The following is a 24,264-nucleotide window of genomic DNA, read 5'->3' as shown; positions in this document are numbered from 1 at the left end:
AACCGAAACTCATTACTACTTCAAGGCAGAAATAGGCAGGTTGGTGGTTCTGTATCTATCCGTACGGACTCACAAGAGGTTCTACCACCATATATACATATGGATGGACGAGCTCACAGTCTACCTGGTGTTAAGTAGTTACCGAAGCCCATGTGCTTCATACTTCACTTCACTTCAATCCAGCACACATCCTACACTCTATCTTCCTACACTTCATATCATTTTCACTTCCTAAGCTAGCGCTCTTTCAGTGAAATTTTCAACAAAAATTAGCTGTTTACATGTGGAAACTTTTTCCCTAAAGAAGATAGTGCTCATTACCTCTTCCCTCCATAGAGAGAGTCACAACGTACGCCTTCCGTGTTTTCGAAATCATTGAAATTAATAATAACACTGCATAGTGCAACATAGAAATACATAACTACATTATACTTTGAATATCTAAGTAAGCTGGGCACTAACAAATACATAAATTATAAATCTTAAGCGACACGTGGAACATTATTCAGTTGACACACTGCTAATTGTCTTTGTAAGCTTACTAAACGTATTTTATCCGTAATGGATTTTTAATTTAAATAATTACATTGTACATTGACATTTGTTTGATTCAGTGTTATAGGTGTGTGACCAAGAAAAATGTTTGTGAAGTTTTAGTTTTAAATTTTTTGTGTAAAGCCTGATTTGATATTGGAAATAATAGAATATTATATTATATTTGATTTTTTGTATGTTTTTCAATGATAGTTATATTAGGGTTATATACATTTCGATTATATTAGGGTTTTTATTTTAATCGTATAATTTTCAGTAGTTCTACTACTTACTGCCTTTGTACTTATATATTCTTAATATGCAATGCACAATGAAAAAAATTACTTAGAATAAATTGTATACTTTTTTTTTTATTGCTTAGATGGGTGGATGAGCTCACAGCCCACCTGGTGTTAAGTGGTTACTGGAGCCCATAGACATCCACAACGTAAATGCGCCACCCACCTTGAGATACAAGCTCTAAGGTCTCAAGTATAGTTACATACGTCTTTATTCTTCTATCATGTTTCTTACTAAAATGTAAAATGAATGTTTCGAGTAGTATATAGTCAATTCGATTGTCTTAAGACTTTGTTCATGTATGGCTCACATTTCAGAAACAAGCCCAGTCCTCGTTCTTGTCGAACTCGTCGATTATGACGAAGAGTTCGACGTGAGAACTAGTCTATAGACACAGCCCACTGAGTTTCTCGCCGGATCTTCTCAGTGGGTCGTCATTGCGATCTGATGGTCGAATCAACGAAGCACTGCTCTTGATAGAGTCAGTGTTAGCAATTCTCTCAGGTTTAGCCCGTGAGCTCACCTACCGATCCCCGCGTGGTTAGACCACCCCTTAGGCTACTACCGATTAGATGGCATTATAAAAAAATTGAAAAGAAGTTGCTCGGAATATCAATCTTAGCTTAGGGTGGTGCGAAATTTGATTCAACTAATAGATATTTTTTCCATACTATGTTTTTTTTTGGATTGTCATTCTAATTCAACAGTAAACTACTAATATAATCTTAGAACGAATTAACTTAAGATCGTTTTTGATTTGTTAAATGAACGCGTGTTCGCTTCCATTTGGAAATTAAATAAATTCAATTATTTTTTAATCTAAAATTTTAACTTAAAATCGCTTTATAGCTTTCGTAATAATATTATTAATGTTTATCATTATGTTAATATGAAAAACGGAAAATTACAAACACATAAACAGGAAAACATAGGAAAATGTTTGTTTCTTATAAAAACATCTACGCTAGCTAGATATTACATGTTACTTGAAAAATATCTTGTAGAAAGAATTGTCAATTAGATTTTTTTTTCTAAATTAATGGCCAGTGTTTTCACTCGCCTAAATTGGAATTACTTTTAAAGGGATCAAGACAAAACGTGTAATTTTGTCTGCTTTCTTTCACTGTTGCTTCTTCCGTTTTATGTAAAAGAATTAATCTATGACCCAAATACGTGCTATTAGTTATGAAATTATTATATAATTTATTAAAATTATTTAAGATCGTTTGACATATCCGATGTGATGAAAAAACAGATCTACTTAATCGCGCGTACCTAGTTTATTTAGAAAAAAAAACCCAGTACGTTTTAAATTTAGAACGTCGACAACAATTTTCGAATAAGTGAGCACACAGAATTAGCTATAAATCCTTTCTGATTCTATAATCAAATTCAAACGTTCAGAGTTCAACGCTCCCACGCGCACGCATATATTTTGCGTAGAAAATGTCAATTTTCACTGCCGTCCCATCGCATAAATATGTAAGGCATTCCTCCGGGCATAGGTTTGACCTCGGGCCCTGCTTGTGCAGTCCGCACACGCACCGGCGCGACCATCCGCATAACCTTACACGACGTACACTGTCCTGCGACTTTTTGCCTTTATAAAAACATGTTATCAAGAATAATTGATAGCATTGGGTTTAAAAAACAAACAAAAAAAAAACATGAACAGTCTTTGAATTTGATTTGAAAAACCTTAATATTTGCTGCGGTCGAATAAAAACTATAAGAATTCCTATAGGCATGTTCGACCTCGGACCTCGGTTGTGTAGTCTGTGCACGCACCGACTCGGGCATCCGCATAACCTGCACAGAGTATATTGTGTTTTATTTGTGTATGAGGTTTTATTTTTAATACGATTTCGAAATCGAAAACGGTAGCAAGGTTTTCAAGGAGTTTTTATTGTTGCGAGAAGAAGATATTGTAATTTCACTTGTGGTCTGTGTGTGGTTCGTGAACGCGAGAGATCCAGTGAATTAATAATATATATTTTATCAGTGAAGCACTTAATAAATAGTTTTGCTGTTATCATCTCATCTCATTTCAACATTATTCATAAAAATAAGAATATAAATTAAAATAAGACAAGACTTAAAGGTCTTAGTTACCAAATCATAAAATCACTTAAAAAAAAAAGTTTTGCTGTTTTCAAAATCTGTGATTTCAAATAGACAACCGCCTAATGCAAAAACTTCAATCGGCATTTTGTTTTTGTTTTAAACAAATTTTTCAACCAATTTCTCGAAAATTTGGTGCCTCCGACAAAACTTCGCATCGAATAATTTACGCTACGGGTAACAACGCGGTTTTTTTTTTTCAATATATAGTTTTTTTGCATCGAAAAAGGCTTCTTGCGACCATAATACCGTAGTTGATGAACTGTCTCGATGTAAAAATAAAAAGTATTGACGATGAGAAGTGGTAACCCGAGATCACGAATGGTTTTTTGTTGTCGTTCCGCGCGGTCGGGCAGCAGGTGGCGCGGAGGTCGCGACCGGGTTCCGATTCTCAAACTTTCGACATTTCTTAAGTGATTTTGAGTCAATCTCCCAAAATTACCAAAATGTTGATTGATTATGATTACATCATATTCATATTCGCAAGGGTAAGAAGGAATTATTTGGAGAATTATGATCGGAAAACAAGCTAGATCACCGCAATATACGGAGTAAATATATTTAAGCAATGTGTTGATTAAAATCGCGAACTAACTTTATTAGGCAGTGGCTTGGCCACTTGGTAACCACTCATCATCAGGTGGTTCGTACGCTCTTCTGCCTACAAGGACAATAAAAAAATTTAGAATAAATGTAATTAGAAAAAATTAACAGAATTTACAGTATGGTCTACGTTTAGATAATAATAATTGTTTCGCTTTGGTTATGTAGACTTTTAGTGACAATTTGGACACCTAAGTTACTGTAAGTTGTCTGTTTGTCTTGTGACAATAATTGTGTTAAATTTAAGGGTACCCGAAACTCTGTCATTTGAAATTTTCTTAAGTGATATAAATTTTGAATCCACTATGAATTTAAACCGTCCAGAATGATAGTTTATACGTAACATTCCAACCGTAAAATTGTAGTTCTAAAACAATTATATTTTCTTCGAGCCGGCCCATAAACTCTTATTTATCTCTGCAAAAAATAGGTACTGTCGTTTCGTTGCTATGGAGTAAGACCATAGAACACACTTTCGCGTATTTAAAATTGTTTATTATAACTGTTTTATATTAAATTTTACTTTAATTATATTTTGAAGTAGACCTACAATCAAATATTTTTTTAAGTTAATTTTTTAAGTGTGACGAGATTTTAATTAAATGAGTAATAGTTAAAAATGCAAATTCTATATGTTGAATGGAATTCGTTAGCTTATTATTTTGCGCAGATATCACCATAATAAGTTTATAATGTTTGATTAAAATTTGAAATTTACCATGAAAACAGAAAATAAGGCGCGAATTAAGAGTACTCAAAACTCATTCCAAAAAATATTATTACGTTTTTTTATTTAAATATTTCGCATTATAAATTTCTACTGATGTCATTTTACCTTAATACTTTTTAATCTGTATAACTGCAGAACTACCTCCCGAAATATAGTCGCGGCCGACATTAAATTAAGTTTTTGTCGAAGACCGCAAAACTCACAGCTTAAGATATATGTTTAGGTTTCAATCGTGCACTGCATAGAACCTGGTTTCACCTATAAAACCGACAGAAATAGGCATTAAAGGATAGTTAAAAATAAATCTAAAACATTTTATTTTGTATGAAACATATTTCGAATGCCAACATTTTGAACTCGTTCAAAAATGTCGATTGCTTTGAAGATCGTCTCCAATATAAGCTGAGACCGCGACTCCGCCTGACCGCAAGACGTGACAAACAGATGGGAACGCGTGCTAGGATGCACCAGATGATGACTTCCTGGTCACTGTCTTATACTCCAATTTAAGGTTTCGTGGCTTTAAATTGGTGAAGTAAAGTAACTTGTGGCTTCTTTGTTAGTCCGAGACTGATTTCGACGATGGACTATTACGTAGGCTTTGACTGTAAGTTTTGAGACCATTCGAAAATTATATACGGCTTGGTTGAAGGGGCCACATTCTAATATCTCATAAAGAGAAACAAAGAATCGATTTTAATTTTGTTTACTAAATAGATGATGTTTACTAAATAGATTTTACTGGTGGTAGGACCTCTTGCGAGTCCGCACGGGTAGGTACCCCCACCCTGCCTATTTCTGCCGTGAAGCAGTAATGTGTTTTGGTTTGAAGGGCGGGGCAGCCGTTGTAACTATACTGAGACCTTAGAACTTATATCTTAAGGTGGGTGGCGCTTTTACGTTGTTGATTTCTATGGGCTCCAGTAACCACTTAGCACCACGTGGCCTGTGAGATCGTCCACCTACTTAAGCAATAAATAAAATTCAAATTTATTTATTCTAAAATCTATAATCATGTGACGTAGATAGCTGGATTTGGGCATAAAAGCCATGAACGTAGTGTCCTAGCTGCAACAAGAAACAATGATGTGCTGACACGTATATTACGATATTAAGATACGATTATTTTAATACAAATACACGCTATTTTAAGATTTTATTAGTAAATAATTTAACATTTCAACAATTCAACATATTAATTTTAAATAATATTAGTATTAATGAAAAAAAAAATGTAACGCTTTTACCGAAATCGAAATTGACCTTTAAATGAGAAGCATATTAAGGAGGCTATTTCGTTAAAGCGACATTTTTGCAACTTTACAGGAGAGCTAATTAAAGTTTAAATTAAAAAAAAAAATATCATAACAAAATAACTTCTTGTGTTATTTGAGTGGACTAAACTTAATTGAAGTTCAATTAAAAATATCGAGCTGTTGATGTTAATACCAAATGAAACGCATCTTTCATTACAATAAAAAACAATTAATGTTCAATTAATAAATTAATTTTAATTACCCCTATTAAGTGAAATGTCGCTTAAACGAAATAGTCTGTCCTCCCTCAATATACATGGGAATATTATCAGAAACTACCCGCCCGCTTCGCTGGGCATTTAAAATTAACATTATTATTTCTCACCCCACAAAGATTCTCATCATTAACGCCCCCGCAACTAGAGTTAGGAGTCCAACACTCATATAAATACCTATTAGCCTATCAATTAAGTACATGTATTTTCTACATGGATACCAAGTTTCAAGTCAATCGGATGCATGGTTCAGTAGTTGTAACGGAACATCCGTAAAAACCACTGTAGATTTTTATAATAATATAGATGTAAGTGGTTATGAATTTGGAAATTTGCATGAGTTTTGGGGGTAGAACGCGTATTGAGTTCACACTGGAGACATTACCATCCTGCGTATTTTTATTGCGAAGTATTCATGAGTTCCAGTTGGAAAGGGTGTATCAGCCGTCCTACAATAAAATTGGAACTTAGACCTCAAAGACTTAAGAGGAGACAGCATTCACGTTGTGATGTCTATGTCTACATGCGTCTACACTTCGATATCAGGCACCGTGAATTCGTTAACTCGTTTCATGCAATCAAATAAGCTAATGCATTGAGTTTTTGTCGATTGACATATTTCAGTGTCCGTAATACGGGTCACGTCGAGGCAAGATACCGGCCTGTCATCGATCGGAGATGCTTCTCGGTTTTTGTGAGGTGAAAAGACATTTTTCGGCGATTAGACTCGGTTACAGGTGGAGGTCGACAAGTGGAGTCACGAACGTTTTCTGTAATGACTACGGCTTAGGGTTGCGCATGTCGATTTAACGTTAATAATTTTCATTCGACAAATTTATGAATCGTAATTTGGTTTTTGAAATAAATTTGTTTTCTTTTAAATTCTAATCAACAATTATCTATTTATTTTCTGATGCAAAATCGAAAAACTACTTATAAGATTTGTTAATACAATTAAGTTAATACAATTAATAACAATAAGGCAGAAAAGGCCAAATTAATAAAATATTTAGACCTGGCCTACGAGACTACTGCCATGTGGCATGTTGATTAAACCATCATTGTTCCAATAGTTGTGTCGGTACACGGTTTGATAGCGAAAAGTTTCGATCAACACCTTAAGAGATTTTCGTTATCCAGCTGGGTTAGGATCTGATACAAGAGGCAGTTATCCTCGATACTGCGCGTATTGTGATGAGATTTCTCATTCTGGAGTCCTAAACACTGGTGTGGCTTGTGTCGCAGACACCGCCCTCAGCAGCAATCTATTTTTATAGTGTTTTTAAAAAAATGTATTTTTAGTACCTTTTTGAAAAAATATTGTCTAATTAATAAGATTTTAAATTAAAATATTGATTATAATAATAAATAATATATTATTTATTATTATAATCAATATTTATTTAATAATAAATAAATCAAAGGATTCAAAGATATATATTATTGTTTTAATCATATTACTTATAAAACGTCTGTGTTCAAGTGTCTTGTGAGAAGGGTACAAGGGCTGTAGATACTCATTTTCTGATATTTACGGGGGCTGAAGTTCAATGTATAATCTAGATGGTTTAGATCTTTGAAACATGCTCTTCGTTTTGGAAGTTTGAGCATCACTGTCCAAATTATTATCTAATTGTTTTCCAACAAAGAAAAAAATATTACTTATGTAATATAACACAGGTATAACAGTATAATTAATCTTCCAAACAAAGCCAATATTTTATAGAATATTTTAATAATACGTATGGACATGTGATGAGACGGAATGAAAATGAGGTTGTTAAGAGAGTGTTAACTATGAATGTGGAAGGATTTAGAGGAAGAGGTAGACCTAAGAAGAAATGGATGGATTGTGTGAAAGACGATATGGGTAGGAGGGGAGTGAGCGAAGAAATGGTATATGATAGAAGAGTATGGAAGGAGAAAACATGTTGCGCCGACCCCAGGTGACTGGGAGAAGGGCAGGATAATGATGATGATTTTACTAATACGAAGTTTAATGAAAATCTTTGAAATTGACAATTACCGAACAAATTCTAGTAATGTTACAAATGACAATACTGAGTTTAATTAATTAATTCAAATATATTTTAATGTTCACGATTTAAATTGAATACACTGAAAGTTTGAATTTTTGTAGGCGTAGACTTCAGTTTCCTGTTGTAAGTATATTCTAATGTAGTATATTCTAATATGTGATGACACCAATTCAACAGTAACTTAAGGCTTATAATAAATGTGTATTGAACGCATTGGTCACCAAATATTAGTGCAAAAACAAACTGAAATGTTTCCAGATACATGTACCATTAACTTTTTAATTATGATAAATATAAATGAAATACGTACTCAACAAATGTTCGCGATAGACTTCCACGGTGAAGGAATAACATCGTGTGATAAAAATTAAAACCCGCAAAATTATAATTTACGTATTTACTGGTGGTAGGACCTCATGTGAATTCACGCGGGTAGGTACCACCACCCTGCCTATTTGTGCCGTGAAGCAGTCATGCGTTTCGGTTTAAAGGGTAACCGTTGTAAATATACTTGAGACCTTAGAACTTATAACTCAAGGTGGGTGGCGCATTTACGTTGTAGATGTCTGTGGGCTCCAGTAACCACTTAATACCAGGTGGGCTGTGAGCTCGTCCACCCATTTAAGCAATAAAAAAAAAGATTTGTGGGAGCTGTCATAAAGTTGCGTGCTGCGCAATCTCATGCTACGACACTCACCATACGCCCAATATGTCAAAAATAATGAAGATATCGGCTTTTTTGCGACATGTAAAAAGGAAACATGAAATCGTAAAATGACATCGCACACCAAAACCACAAGATTCTACTAAAATAATTAAATTCAAAATTATTATCTCAATTAGCGCTTTTATTGGCCAATACAGAACCCGAATGATCGACAACTTAATTTTTTTTTTTTTACGTTCGTTCGAATTTCGTTTGCTCTCCGAACTGGTTTTGATCGAAATTTAAAAAAAAATGTATATCGGTGAGTCGAGACATACCTTCAGATCGCGTGTTCTGGACCATCGATTCTCGACGTACCTAACGTTTCACAGCCCGAGAATAAATACATTGTAGCGTTTAAAAATAGAATATTGCTTCGCGGTTTGATTGAAATGTTTCTATATAGGCATTTGTGTTTTGTGAGTCTATGGTTTTGCTTAAAATAAAACAGTGATAGGGATAAATTCAGTATAATTATGAATTTGTGTCACTAGTTTATTGGTTGTCACAATAAAATTGTATTAACGACTGCCCTACCATTCAAACCGGACTTGACAGTCTCGCGGCTGTCTACCTACTTACCCTTGCAGACTTATAATGCCCCCTTCTTCTTAGTTGGACAGTTTTGTCAGAGTGGTTGTGGTTGCGCTGACAATGTACACGTAAAAGCCTTTGTTAGGTCCCTAATGCTTTTGAGGAAGGCCTTCCTGGCAATGCGCTTCCAGATCTGGCGGTTCAAAGATCTTCGAATACACCGGACCGCAGTGGACTCGCCCCCGAATAATGTGCCTTGCCACCAGCAATTACGAAAGTAATATATTTCTACACTGTAACTATAGGTATATTGATACCTTAGAACTTATATCTCAAAGTGGGTGCCGCATTTGCACAAATGCGGCATCCGACGCGCGTACAGCTTTCTCGTGCCTAACTCTTGATTTAATATACGACATTTTTTTTAACTGCTCAGATGCGTGGACGAGCTCACAGCCCACCTGGTGTTAAGTGGTTACTGGAGCCCATAGACATCTACAACGTAAATGCGCCACCCACCTTGAGATATAAGTTCTAAGATCTCAGTATAGTTACAACGGCTTCCCCACCCTTCAGACCGAAACGCATTACTGCTTCACGGCAGAAATAAGCAGGGTGGTGGTACTTTCGCCCGCACCCTCTGCGCGCAATGCAGCTTTGCTGCTACGAGCGCAGCGGGTACTCGCGGTGAGGGTCATCAGGGGGTACCGTACGATCTCTCGGGAGGTCGCCTGCGCCCTCGCCGGTTCCCTTCCTTGGGATCTCGAGGCTGAGGTAGCAGCTGCGGTATACCGGCGCAGAACACAGTCCCTGAGTCGGGGATGGACGCCCGGCCCGTCGGGTGTCGGTCGGTGGAGGCGTGCTGCGCATCATCTGGCGTACGCCAAGTGGAGGGAGCGGTTGCTGGAGGAGCTTGGCCAAACTTCAGTCACTCGCCGACGCACCCTCGAGGCTCTGGTGCCCGTGCTGGAGGCATGGTCAGATAGACGACACGGCGTGCTCTCCTTCCACCTAACGCAGGTCCTCTCGGGGCATGGTTGCTTCGGGAGGTACCTGTGGAAGGTCTGCAGGAGAGAGCCACATCCGGGTTGGCACCAGTGTGGGCATCCGGACGATGACGCTCAGCACGCACTCGAAGCGTTTCCGCGTTGGGAGTGCCCGCGGCGAGACCTCATCGCGGTGCTGGGGAGAGACCTCTCCTTGCGGGCTGTCATCGCCCGCATGCTAGAGGACCAGAAGTCTTGGGAGGCCATGACCAGGTTTTGCGACCTGGTCATGGCGTTCCGTGAGGCTGAGGAGCGCGAAAGGGAGTGGGATCCCTCTTCGGCTTCTCAGCGAAGAAGGCGGAGTGGGCGGCACGGGCGTGAAGCTCCCGTTCATCTTCCGTAGGGGCTGTCGGGTGCCGGGTGCGGGGGTGCCCGGTACTCGGCTGTTGGTCCGGTGGTGAGGCGGCGCAAGGTAGCTCCTGTGCACCGCTCACGGTGTGTCTCCGAGACGACGTCCTGCGGGATTTTCCCAGGGATGGAGTGTCGTCCTATTAACAGGATGGGTACCGGCGACGGCGAGCCTTCGGCGCGCACTGTGCGGTACCGTGCGTTTCGTGGAGTCGGAGTGGTGGGGCTCGATGGGGTTTAGTCGGTAGTCGTTCTGCGGGGCAAGTGCTTCGCGCGCCTTTTTTAAGGCGTAGTCTCCTGTGAGAAATTGGGGGAGGTGAAGGACCTCGGCCCTTCTCTTTTCCCTTTCTTCCTCTCAGGAGGCGGCGGAGTCCGACATAACCCGGTCCGTTACCCCCCTCGACCGGGTATCCGTAATTGGATTCCCCAGCGTTAAAAAAAAAAAAAAGGGTGGTGGTACTTACCCGCGCGGACTCACAAGATGTCCTACCACCGGTAAAACAGAGAGAGAACACGAACAATAAATTCATTTCCTCAATCCGATATCCAGGTCTAGGTGTCATTTTACTCGGTACAAACAAGGTAAGAAAACATCAAACCCTTCCGCGTTTAATTAAGTGAATGTATTAACGTTTAAATATTGACGTGTTTCTCGGAGTTGTCGATGGTCGCTTTTTGAAAGTGCACCGCGAAACAAGAGCATTACGAGCATAAGCACGCCGATACGACACCGCTTATAGAAGTCGTGAAAAATCAGAGCGAAAGTAATGTGAACTGTACCACCAGGGTTGTATTCGGGATTACAATTATTATAATAATAAGTAATGGTCCCTCAGTAGTCGAAATTCGACTATAATTCATTGAAATTATAAGTTTGAACATTATTATAGTTGTTTTGTCCAAGACTATATGTACGTACTTCTATAATCACAGATTTCACCAAGACAGATAATATTAAAAACAAATAATATTAATCTATTCTCAATTTGCCCATGAAATTTAAACAATAACTAAAGTTTGATAATATACAAAGAGTTTAAAATAATATATGTGTTGTGTCAAATACATGGTAGTGTGCGTAAGAAATTCATCAAACAATTCAAATATTTCAATTAAATTAATGTTTTTCGTTGACAGGTTTCTTAAACTATACATTTTTAATTACGATAATGCTATTTACATATTTATAAAGTGATTGATTAACGCGAACCTTCATACCTCTACTAATAATAAAATTAAAATAAATATTTAGGTGCTAATCAAATTTAGTCTCACTTTCAAAGTTCAACATTGAGAAACTTTGATTTGTTTCTGTTTGTTGTTTGCGAGTGGATCTTTTTTTTTTAAATCCTAAATACTGTCTCTTGGCCATATTAGAGTTAAATGATAACCTATTAGATAACCTAAAACAGTTTGATTTTTATTGCCCTTGTAGGTATGCGAGCCGACGGTCTACCTGATGATAAGCACATAGCACCGTTTACGGAAATCAACAATATTGCAGGTAAATTTCTTATCGTACAAATGCTTTGCAAGAAAACGAAACGAAGGTCTTTGACGACTGAGGAAGATCATCTTGCCTATTGCAGCCGTTTTTAGAATAGAGTCTCTGACGTCATATCTCTAGGCGGATAGCACCAGTTGCGTTGTTCAACACCATGTTGGACATAAACTCGTCCATCTATGTAAGTGACAAAGAATAAAGTCTTGATACAACGATAGGCAGCGGCTTGGCTCTGCCCCTGGCATTGCTGAAATCCATGGGCGACGGTAGCCATTCACCATCAGATGGGCCGTATGCTCGTCTGTTTACAAGGGCAATAAAAAAAAACTCGTTGCAATTTAATTTGTCAAAGATTTTGTGAGATTATCCACTAACAACTAAGTGATGTTAAAAAATGTGTATTCTAGCTTTGTTTGGGGGGCTTAATAGTAGCCGAATCCCTGAGTGCGGCCCACGTACTTTGATTGGCCGAATCGAACCCGCCGACCGAAGTTACGAACCCAAAATGTATGACATACAAAACGGGTCGTTAAATGTAACGGTATTGCATCACTTAATCAAGGTCCGCAATTATAATTTTAATTTATTTATTTATCGGATCAAAATTAATGGGTCCAATCTCGTAATTATATCAAAACGATTATTTTGTTTGTACTCGAAAGTACACTGTATTTCCATTTTAATATAGCACTAAAGTATACAGAATTTCCTTAAAAAAAACTAAAAAAATGTATACAGTACATAAATGGCAATACCGCTGTTATCAAACGAATAATTCGATCTCGATGATTGGATTCTAAAATACAGGTTTTGGAGAACAATCAGCTGTAGATGCTGGTGTTACGGATTACACATCCCTCTCGACTTAAATAATTATACATACTAGTGATGCTCCGGTAGTCGAAATTCGACTATAATTAAGTGAAATTATAATAATTATTATAATATTAAGTTATAAGTTTGTACATTATTATGATTCTATTTTCAAAGACTACATATTATACTTATTTAATCACAGATTCCGCTAAAACTATGTATACTTTAGACAAATATTAATAAAGACAAACAATATTTAATCTATTCTCAATTTGGCCACAGGCTACTCGTAAAAGCAATAAGAAAATTTTGACAATAAGCAAATAGTAGGTATGCATGCGTGTTTGTGTCAAATACATGGTAGTGTGTGTAATGTTTCTTTTTATAGATTTAATGTATTTTTTATGCATAATTAAAAAAAATATTAACATTTTGCACTCCTTCTCTATATTCTCTATAAGTGTGGGAAATTTCATACTCCTCCGTCCGCGCAATTTTCGTAAAAAGGTGTACAAAGTTTTTGCTTCACGTATTAATATATAGATAAGTTCAAAGATTATCGAAGTCAATCGCGCAAGAAAACAGCCAATGCTTATCACAATTCGCTTTGGTGTGAAAATGAACAAATTTTAATTAGTTTGTATTGTCACTATGCATATTTGTCAAGTTATCGTTTTTGACAGTTCTATATAATTTCGATATTTAATCATAGCTAGATGATGACCGAGCTTTGCTTGGTTTTTTTTTGATAACGCCACCTTGTCGCGTCTCTAAAGCGGTTAGTTGCCCTCAATTAAGAAAAATAGTATTATTATTCGCCAATAGATGTCGGGAAGAGTTGATTATTGAAAACGTGAATAAAACAACACTTTCTGAAAATAAATCGTAGCTAAATCGATTTATCGCCCCCGAAATCCCCTGTATACTATATTTTATGAAAATCGTTGGAGCCGTTTCCGAGATTCAGATCATATATATATACAAGAATTGCTTGTTTAAAGGTATAAGAATTGCCAGACAAACTGTGATCTCGTCTGATAATTAAATGTTTCTGGCGCACTACGAGTTTACACGAATTTATTTTTTTGTATAACACCTCAATTTTTTTTATTGGCGTATATTATTCAATGTTAAATAAAACTCTAGTTACGAATTGATATTTTGGAGAAAAAAAACACATACAAACAGACTTTAAACTTAACCATTGCTTAAAAACATTTTGCCGGTAACTTTAAATATTCCGTTCCCCCTTTCGAGAAGTCAATAACACAAAAGTTCAAAGGCAAAGAAGTCATAGAGCGATGCTATCTAAGAGTATTTAAAAAAAAATGTAATTTCACGGGACTGGTGCCCAATTCTATTGTCAACTGTAATGAGCTACAGTTACGTGTGTGCCCGTCCGTACTTACGTTGTAACAATGTATACATACGAGACAATATCTAATTCTAGAAATGTTATTTTTTTTTATTTTTTTTTTTATTGCTTAGATGGGTGGACGAGCTCACAGCCCACCTGGTATTAAGTGGTTACTGGAGCCCATAGACATCTACAACGTAAATGCGCCACCCACCCCGAGACAAGTTCTAAGGTCTCAAGTATAGTTACAACGGCTGCCCCACCCTTCAAACTGAAACGCATTACTGCTTCACGGTAGAAATAGGCAGGGTGGTGGTACCCACCCGCGCGGACACACAAGCGGTCCTACCACCAGTACGAAAGTGTGTTATTTAGGGCTACGGTTCCAAAGTTTAAATGAACAAAAGTAATAAAAATTAACGACAATAACCGAAAAATGGTTACAGTTTGATCAAATTTCTAGGTTTTTTTTTTAAATGCCCATAATTTCCAAACTGCATGGGATAGATTTTTTTCTGATTTTTCTCATGATGGTTACAATCAATCCTGTCACCCCGTTTCGGCTTGACGTCGAGTTCTGGGACACCCTGTATATTAAAAAATAACCCGTGTTGTTAAGATGCTTAAGTCCCTGTTTTCGCTTCCGACGCGCTTTTCCAGTTTCTTAATTTAGTTGTGGATTTCAGTGTAGAAAAATCGATACTGCCATTCTCGGCTACTCGGATGTAGATATTGTAGCATTTTCCTTTAAGTTACCGTTAAGTCACTGGTTGTAGGGGATTTTCTAAGCCTTTAGATACTACTCGGTGGTATATTTTTGCAAAGCAGTCAAGCATTACGGTCTAAAGGATAAAACTACTTTTACGGTTTGAGATAGTTTGAAAAACGCGAAATTAATCCGTAAAAGTACTTTTAACTAAGTCTATACCTCGCGAATACCGTAAAAATAAGACTAATCTTAGTTCACAGAGTCGGCACCAGCATACACGTTGCAGTAGTTATGATATATTTATTGTAAATCAGAATATATCACCAGGTATTACCCACCTGTGTAGATTCGAAAAATGAGTCAATAAATATATTAAATAATTTTGATGAATTATTTTTAAATCTCATTCGATTTCAAATTAAATAGTTCTCAATTAAAGTTGATTTTTATTTATTAGATTTCGAAAAAAATTGATTAGAAATTTTAAATTTAAATACATAGTTTAATCCTTACTTATTCTTCGACTCCCGTTAATGCCTCCGGATTAGAGAGCATTCCACATTCACAATTGCTATTCCAAGACGGTCGTCCATACAAATGGTATTGCTCCATATTTATACGCAGGTCATTTACCTAACTGCAGGCACAGGTCAGATCGAGGTCAGCAAGTGTCAGCACTTGTCACTGACCAGAATGCCTAAGCAACCTTCGGCGGGTTGCACAAAAGTGCGTGTGTGTCAAGTCGTTGAACTCATTTCGTGTTTTATAAGCAGTTATATGTCGTTTTTTATTGTGAAAATATAAGAAAAAAAAACACTAGGCTTAAAACAATCGTGTAAATCGATTGGCTTAATAGTCAATTGCATATCAGTTACGCCATGCAGAAAATGCGAATAGAAGATTATTCTAAAAGATCATCATCGAGGTGAAATTAGCCAGATATTTTTGTGGCGCGTTCTTACTTCGATAGTCAAATTATCCGCATAAAATATTAAAATCGATTCCGCGTTCCATTTATTTACGAGGAGCGATGTAAATGAGACGTAAGTTCTCAACTTAAGGGCGCCATGTGTCATGATGGCGTCGAACACGATGTCGTTAGCGCGATTTATGAAACTGGATCAATCCGGCTATATCTAGTTAGACCGTTCGGTTATTTATGACCTCTTGCGACATTAATCTAATTGACGTTTAATCGCGACGAACTCACGGAGCTGTTGAAATTAAGACTGAAGTTAAATTGATGACAACGAAATGACAACATCGCATTTATGTATGTATGATGTGTGGTGTCGTGGGACACCGGATAGGAACGAAGTTCCTTATTATAAAAATATTAATTTTAGGTTCTATTCGAGGTATAAAGAAAATAAAACTGGAGATTTCGCAACAACTCACGGTCATTCGGTAACGTGCGAACTTATTGTGATACACTTCGTTCACCGTTGTTTGCATAAGAGTTAGTGTATTGCGCCAACGAACGATCTGAGATCGTGGTCAATGAATGATAAATAAATATGTTATTTTTTGTACGTTATTACAAAGTTAAGTCGTACACCGTGTGCATTGCTAATAAAAATCTTACGTTACGGACCTTTTTTTCTCGGTTAAGGTACCCCTGCGCATCGTCCGCATAAGGAACTTCGTTCCAAAAAACTGTATGGCTCATAATCACTAAAAGAGAACTTCGTCTTTTTGAACTTGGCCTATTACTCAAGATCCCTACTACAGTGATCGATTACCAAAACGTTCCTATTGAAACGTTAACCTTAAAACTGTCATTGACGAATTTGTATAATACGAGATGTGATTTGCTTAGCGGAAATCATTACGAGCAGGACGCATAAACTATATTTCACTATGTGTGTTTGACAGTTCGAGACATCAAAACGAAACAAGTTTATATATGTTAATCACGCGTGATGGCTGAGCGTAACTACTCGTGATCAAAATTAGGCTTTTCCGAGGCGGCAAAGCGAAATATCAAAAGAGCTCCAGACGTATTTGTTGTTAGAAATTCGTTTGTAAAGCGATAAAGCGACAAATGAAAGAGTTCTGGATTTAAAGGCTGTGAAAGAATCGTTGGAGAGATCGAAGTTAAGTTGGAGTGATATTTATTTATTTATTTAATACAAGGAGAACCAACAGCCAACTAACAAAGTATAATTATATAACAAATAATAGAAACAAAAAGCCAATTAAAGGTCCTCACCAATATAAACAAATTAAAAACACTAGAGAAACAAAAGCATAGAAACAAAAAAAATTAAAAACAATCAGCAACCATGAAACAACATAAGGAATGGAGGAAAACACCAGACTAATTTAAATGTACACTTATGTATAAATGTCACAAATTAATAAAAAACTGTTGTACTACACATCACCGGCACATGGCGCCGCACCCTCTGCCCCCTCATCGCCCACGAAAAATCGTGCACTAAGGCTGACGTCTAAGTCTAAGTGATAGAGGAATAAAATGGGTCGATATCTAAGTAAGATATCAAAAAGTGCTCCGATAAATTCTTTAATTTATCTCATCGTAATTTTTTAAGTACATCTTTAAGTATGAAAATTGAGATGGTTACGTTGCGAAGCTTCAGTTCATTATTTTTGTTACTATTCAGAGCACATAATGTGAACTACGTTCTGAGTGCATGAAAAAGATATAGATAACAGAATATTTAAATGAAAAATATACTAACAAATTGGAGTAGATGGTTAGGAAAAAAAAAGTAATAAACACGACTTAATACGCAATTAATATGGAAATTAAATGTTATTTTATGCATAAACAGAAATTTATTTGCTTACATTATATTATGTATTATTCCTAGATATATTAGATAGGTTAATTATTATATTAATTCATGTGTAAATAAATTGGTTTTGGCTGTATTTTGTAGATTAGTACAACCGCATCTCTCTTTCCGTGGGTATCCTAAAAAAATCCCCATTTCTTTGTTTTTACCTAAACATTCTAACCATAATCTTCACTTCGTTACAACATTTCAATGTTTTATTGCTCGAATTTTATTTTAATTTTAGATAAGTGTTTGTATCATCTCACGTCCCACTAAGAAATTACCGGAAACAAAGATATCAGAACGGTAAAGTTGTGACGTGAATACTCAATAGTAGTAGTAGTACGTAGAGTACGTTGTCAGTAAAAGCGCCACCGATAGATTTTCTCCAATTTCATTAACAATTAAAGTCGTAAGATAATAATTAACATTTTGAACCTGTGCACGTATTCAAACAGGAAAAACCGTTTTTTTTTTTAAAAAAAACCACAAATCATCATTCACCTTTGGTTTCATCATAAACAAATGAATATAATCTTCACTTTATTTAAAATGTAAATTATAAAAATTAATGTCTCGAATAGCAGCTTCTTCAAATGATTGATACGCTAATTAAAAAAAATATACACTTTTAATGCAACATATTTTTTTTTTAAATACCTAACATAGAACAGGTGTTTCAGATAAATGCAAAAAGAAACGAATTTATCTTATCATATTATATTAAAACCAGCGACGGTAAACTAGAATATGATATTTGTTTCTTAATTAGAATATATCAAAAGGTCATTGAAATATGTTAACAGTAGTGCTTGATAATGAAATATTTATGTACATATTATTATTTTTTGGGAACATTGGGACAATTAAAATTTGGAAGTAATTATCTTAAGGTAGCTCGTTGTAACTGCATAGTGAGTACTGGTAATAATTTGACAGGTGAGCCGTGTGTCTTCTAGGGCAACGGCTGTCAACCTTCTTTACTCAGCGACGCATTAAAAATTAAATACTCTTCACAAATTCGCGACACCATTACATACTTAGATGCCTTTTTTTTAATAATTGAAGTGATGATAGGTAGTTTCATCAAATTACACACTATTAAACATGGTCGTATAGTTAATATCTAGTAAACAGTTGTGTATATGCCTTTTGTATATTCTAGAAATTCAATTCTCTTGGGCCACAGGATATATATGAAAGCACCGTATTTCTTAATCTCGCAACACACTTGAGAACCGCTGGTATAGCGACATTTAAAACATTGCTCCGATCTATTTCGATTTCAGTGCACTTTTAAATGTGACATCGAAGTCTCATTTTTATTATAACTAGTGGTCCCGCAGTAGTCGAAATTCGACTATAATTAATTGAAATTATAAGTTTGAACATTATTAAAGTTCTATTGTCAAAGACTATTTATTATACTTTTTTATTCACAGATTTCGTCAAGACCACACTATAGACAAATAATATTAAAAATAAACAATATTAGCCTATTCTCTATTTGACCACAGACTTTAAGCAATAACAAAAGTTTAACAATAAACAAAGAGTAAGTATATATATATAAGTATGTATGTGTGTCAAAAACATGGTAGTGTGTGTAATGTTGTTTATTGATTTAAAGTACGGTAAAAGAATAATTAAAAGAAAATTAGCATTCTGCATTCCTTCTCTATATTCTCTATAAGTGTGAGAAATTTCATACTCCTCCGTCCGCGCAATTTTCGTAAAAAGGGGTACAAAGTTTCTGCTTCACGTGTTAATATATAGATTATAACTGGCCTATACCCAAAATCCCATATATTACAGACTGATCGTGATGAAAATATACAAAACGGTACCTACCCGCGCGCGTTGACAATACTCCCAAACTGACTATGGTGCTTTATAGTTTTCATAGGTGCAGTTTGATTCGTAGTCAGTGGCTTTTGAGTATCCACAACATATATAAATCTCAAGCATAACGAGCTGGAGTGGGCTGGATATATGTATGTGCGGCAGAACTGACAATTGCTGAAGCATAGGCGCTCTTGAGTGGGCTGTTTAAGAGTGACAAGCAATAAATCGGGATAGACCTATGTCCAGTAGTGAAAGACTGGGGATTTTTTTTCCTTCCTATGCTGATAGCCTTGAGAGGCTATTTCAGCTGCACCCTAACGGGTGTAGGTGAGCTCACGGGCCTCAAACTGGAGTGTTGCTAACACTGACCCTAAGAGCAGTGCTTCGCAGAATCTACCACCGGATCGGAAACGCGACCCACTGAGAAGACCCGGCGAGAAAATCAGTGGGCTCTGCGGATTAATGATGATGATACATTGCAAGAAGCCTTCGTAAAAATATTTAAAATATTAGCACGAGAACGCTTCGATTTCTTAAGCAATGTTTCCACAACTTTTTATACAAGGTGTATTTTACTAAATGATCCTTCAAGTGCCAATCTCTACAGTACGAAATTTCAACTCGTCGGGTGAACACCAGCAGAAAGGTCTACCCGAAAAAAAAAAAAAAAAAAAAAACACACAAAAATACGATTATGGTAAGTTAAATTTATCGGCAGACAGTCAGTAGTGTATTGACACTGTTAACGGCAATTCCATAAATGGCATAGAATTCTTAATGTGAAAGAATAACTGTTAAGAATTTACTAAATCAATCAATTAATTTAAATTCGCTTTTTACCTACGCTTTATTTGATTATGGATTTAAATATTTACGATATTACGAATTTACAATTCACATATCAATCTAGATTGTAAATTGTGAAAATTTAAAAAGAGCAGAGTTCATGAGAACTGACCTTGAACTAATGCCGGTCGAACTTTTTCTAGTTTTTGCATACGTGGCCTCATCTAATTGCTATCAATAATTCTTCATCAGTACCAATAGTATTAACACGATATATCTATCTTCTATCTCTATATATAAAAATGTATTGCTGTTCGTTAGTCTCGCTAAAACTCGAGAACGGCTGGTCCGATTTGGCTAATTTTGGTCTTGAATTATTCGTGGAAGTCCAGGGAAGGTTTAAAAGGTGAGAAAATATAAAAAAAGCTCGGAATTATATAAAAACAAACAATTTTGTTTTTCCTTTGATGTGTCCCCTTGATGTGTCTTTTATTTATCGATTGAGGCACTACGAAGTCTGCCGAGTTAGCTAGTAATAGTATATTATATTTATATTAATCATTTTTTGGTTCGTTTACCTATTTTCCTTGTATCAAGTGATTTGCGGGTTCTAAATAAAATACTTTTATTATTGCTTAGACAAGTAAAACTGCCCACCGGTTGTTAAGTGGTTACCGGAGCCCGTAAGTGTCGATAGCAAATAAGTCGAACTATAAAATTTTTTATTGCTTGAAGCTTAAACTGTTTCCTCACTGATTTAGATTAGCAATTCGATTTGTTGTTATTTATTTACATTTTAAGCATATAAATTAAAGAGCGGACGATTAGCGTGGTATGGACATGTGATGCGTAGAGAGAAGATGCATGTGATTATGGAGATGTATGGAAATGGTAGTGCAAGGTAGAGGGGGAAGAGGTCGACCGAAGAAGACATGGATGGAGTGTGTAAATGACGATATGAGAGAGAGAGTAGTGACAGTTGAGATGACGGCTGATAGAAGAGAATAGAAGAGAAAATTAGCTGTGTCGACCTCACCTACTGGGATACGGAGGAGAAAAAGAAGAAGAAGTACTATTGTGGCGGTAGCCATCACAGAACACAAAATATTTGACAGATGCCTAAATCTCGCTTACGACATTTTCAAGATAAGCTTGCACATATGTGTACAAGCTCTGAACAGCAGCATTCGGACCGTCGGTATACCGAGCAATATCACCCGCTCGGTGGGAGATCTTGCCTTTCGTCAGAGTACCTATACTATACATGGTAGGCAGTGACTTGGTTATGGAAGGCAGCGGTTTGGCTCTGCCCCTGGCATTGCTGACGTCCATGAGCGACGGTGACCACTTACCATCAGGTGGGCCGTATGTTCGTCTGCCTACAAAGGCAATAAAAATAAAATAAAAAACTTATTGGTCTGCGAATCCAATCAAGATTCTGTAATTTATTTTTACATTATTAAGGGTTGCAGTGTTATTGGTTGTTCTACATTCTTACATCCATAAAAAAATGTAATAAAAATCCGAAATAAAAGTAATACGTACATTTTAATGCTCATAAATTTATAACACACATAATTGCGTTATGCACTTATTTGCAATATCGAACGCAGCATACAAAAATAAATAGCATTTATTATTGGCTATAAATCATTCCTAACGTTTCTTTAATTTGCAATTAATAAAAATGAATTAGTGTCTACATCTATTTTGTAGGTTTGTAGAATAATAATTTCTTATGATTATTTATCATGTCCACATTGATTAAACATCGATTTATACATTAAAAGGTTATAATATTTTGTTAACTCAAATACCAAGTAGTAGGAGATTAATAACCATTCGTAATTAACGTGTGTACAAAGACGTATTCAGAGCCGAAACGGGATTTTTTTTGTCTAAATCAAAAAAATATTCAATCACTGAACACAAATACTATTATTTTATGCTTTTTCTAGTAGTTTATTATTTAGAGCTTATTTCAGATATGTAATTATTTTTTTTATGATTGATTGTTTACTTGTGGTCCGGGGGCCATTCAAGTTTCACAAGAACAGGTGGACGAGCAAGGGTTCAGCCAATATATGTAATAGCTTTTGCCCGCGACCCCGTCCGCGTGGAATAGTTACTTTGGCATAGCGCAAAATTTTACACCCTCACTTCATTTACGTAGAAATAGAAAATATTTTTGAATTATAGAATGTTAAGGAGCTAATTAAACCCCTATTTTGAAACATTCTTTATTGGTGCTCCGCTTGTATTGGCCTTACCGTGTTGTTATAGCCTATAGCCTTCCTCAATAAATGGGATATCTAACACTAAAATAATTTTTCAAATCAGACCAGTAGTTCCTGAGATTAGCGCGTTCAAACAAACAAACTCTTCAACTTTATAATATTAGTATAGATAATGTGTTTGGTAGTAAATGTAGTAATCTGTAATTCTTCTTCTTAGCCGTACACTCTTGACAGAGTGGTTGTGGTCATGCATCAGTTGAATCCTGCGACACCGATGCTCTCGCGATGCGACGCCATATGGCACGGTATTTCGCAGAATGAAAGCAATCATTTATATTGGAGTGAGTCACAGATTTTATGAGGTCGGTCCATCGTGTTGGAGATCGTCCGCGAGTGATCTTTTGCCCTAAACTTTCCCTTGCATCACAAAATGTGTAATAATAATGTTAAATTATCAATGTTAGATATATTCTTATTTTTCTAGTGCCATACAATGAACCGTTTGTTTTACCAATGCATTATTTTATTTTTATTTTTATTTTTTTTATTGGGTACCAACATGTTATACATCAGCACAGAGCATTACAGGTATCATATACATTGATTTCACACTAAATGCTAACACAATTACAGGTACCGACTGCATGCATCGAAAAAAAAGCGGTTTAATTATATATGATATAAAAATTATATCATATATAATTATAACATAATTATATCGAAAATTCCCGGAATAAGATCAGCTTTAGGTGGCTAAGTACACTTGATGCTTCGACCGAATCAGGATGGATAAGCTTGGTAGAATACGATTCACAGAACTTGTGATGTTGAAGGAATGCAAGGCAGATAAGCAACGACGATTGAGGCCAAAGGCTCACAACTTAAAGACAAACTAATTAAAGTTAATTTTATTACAAACTAGCTGACCCGGCAGACTTCGTAGTGCCTCAATCGATAAATCAAAAGACCTAAACTTTTGTATAAAATAAACTTAAAACATAATCCGTCCGTAATCCGTAAAAATAAAAATAATCCGTCCGACACATCAAAGGAAAAACAAAATTGTTATTTTTATTTAATTCCGAGCATTTTCATATTTATCTACGTTTTAAACCTTCTCTGGACTTCCACAAATAATTCAAGACCATTAGCCAAATCGGTCCAGCCGTTCTCGAGTTTTAGCGAGACTAACGAACAGCAATTCATTTTTATATATATAAATTTGTGCTGACAAACGTAATAATGGTTCACCTAATTTAAAACTGTTACAGGAATGTATAAATACAGCTTTATATTGCCACGGGACCTTTCAAATAGGTTGATATAAGAACTATTTTACACGTTGGATCATTTCGCGTCCATTTCAGTGACCGACTATCGAATCAGATACATCAAGCCAAGTCCGTGCCTATAAAGACCCATGAGAACATAACTTCCTCGCGGAACTCAATTAAGGTGTTATCTTAATTTTATAGATCCATCATCATTTTCACATGTAATGTTTCGATACATCTAAACAAACACCAGTAACTATGTGATATTTAAAATGATAATTAAAATGTCCGCTAGGAGTGCTCAATTAAAATGAATCGTAAATGAAGTTGTTTCGTTGATAATTATAATCTGCAATTTCCTTTGAACAAGTAATTGCTCTTAACGTATCTAAGTCTAAACTAAAGCTTAAACGCTCAACGATAAAAATATCACCGGACAT

At 35.9% G+C, this 24,264-nt stretch overlaps 1 protein-coding gene across 7 annotated transcripts in view; it reads left to right on the top strand.

Annotated features, from left to right (window-relative positions):
• LOC105841829 (polyhomeotic-like protein 3) overlaps window positions 1-24,264 on the top strand; it is a 363,837-nt gene that overhangs the window by 101,754 nt on the left and 237,819 nt on the right. For 4 of the 7 annotated variants that reach the window (XM_062669801.1, XM_062669800.1, XM_062669805.1 and 1 more), the window contains one exon: window positions 11,928-11,996. The exons of the other annotated variants lie outside the window; for them this stretch is intronic. In XM_062669801.1, coding sequence (XP_062525785.1) covers window positions 11,928-11,996 — 69 coding nt within the window. Of the gene's footprint in view, window positions 1-11,927; window positions 11,997-24,264 lie in introns of those variants that run through there. 7 annotated transcript variants of the gene reach the window in all.

This window comes from Bombyx mori, chromosome 8, assembly GCF_030269925.1.
Source record: "Bombyx mori chromosome 8, ASM3026992v2".
Lineage (NCBI taxonomy): Eukaryota > Metazoa > Arthropoda > Insecta > Lepidoptera > Bombycidae > Bombyx > Bombyx mori.
This window is presented reverse-complemented; position numbering and strand designations above follow the sequence as displayed.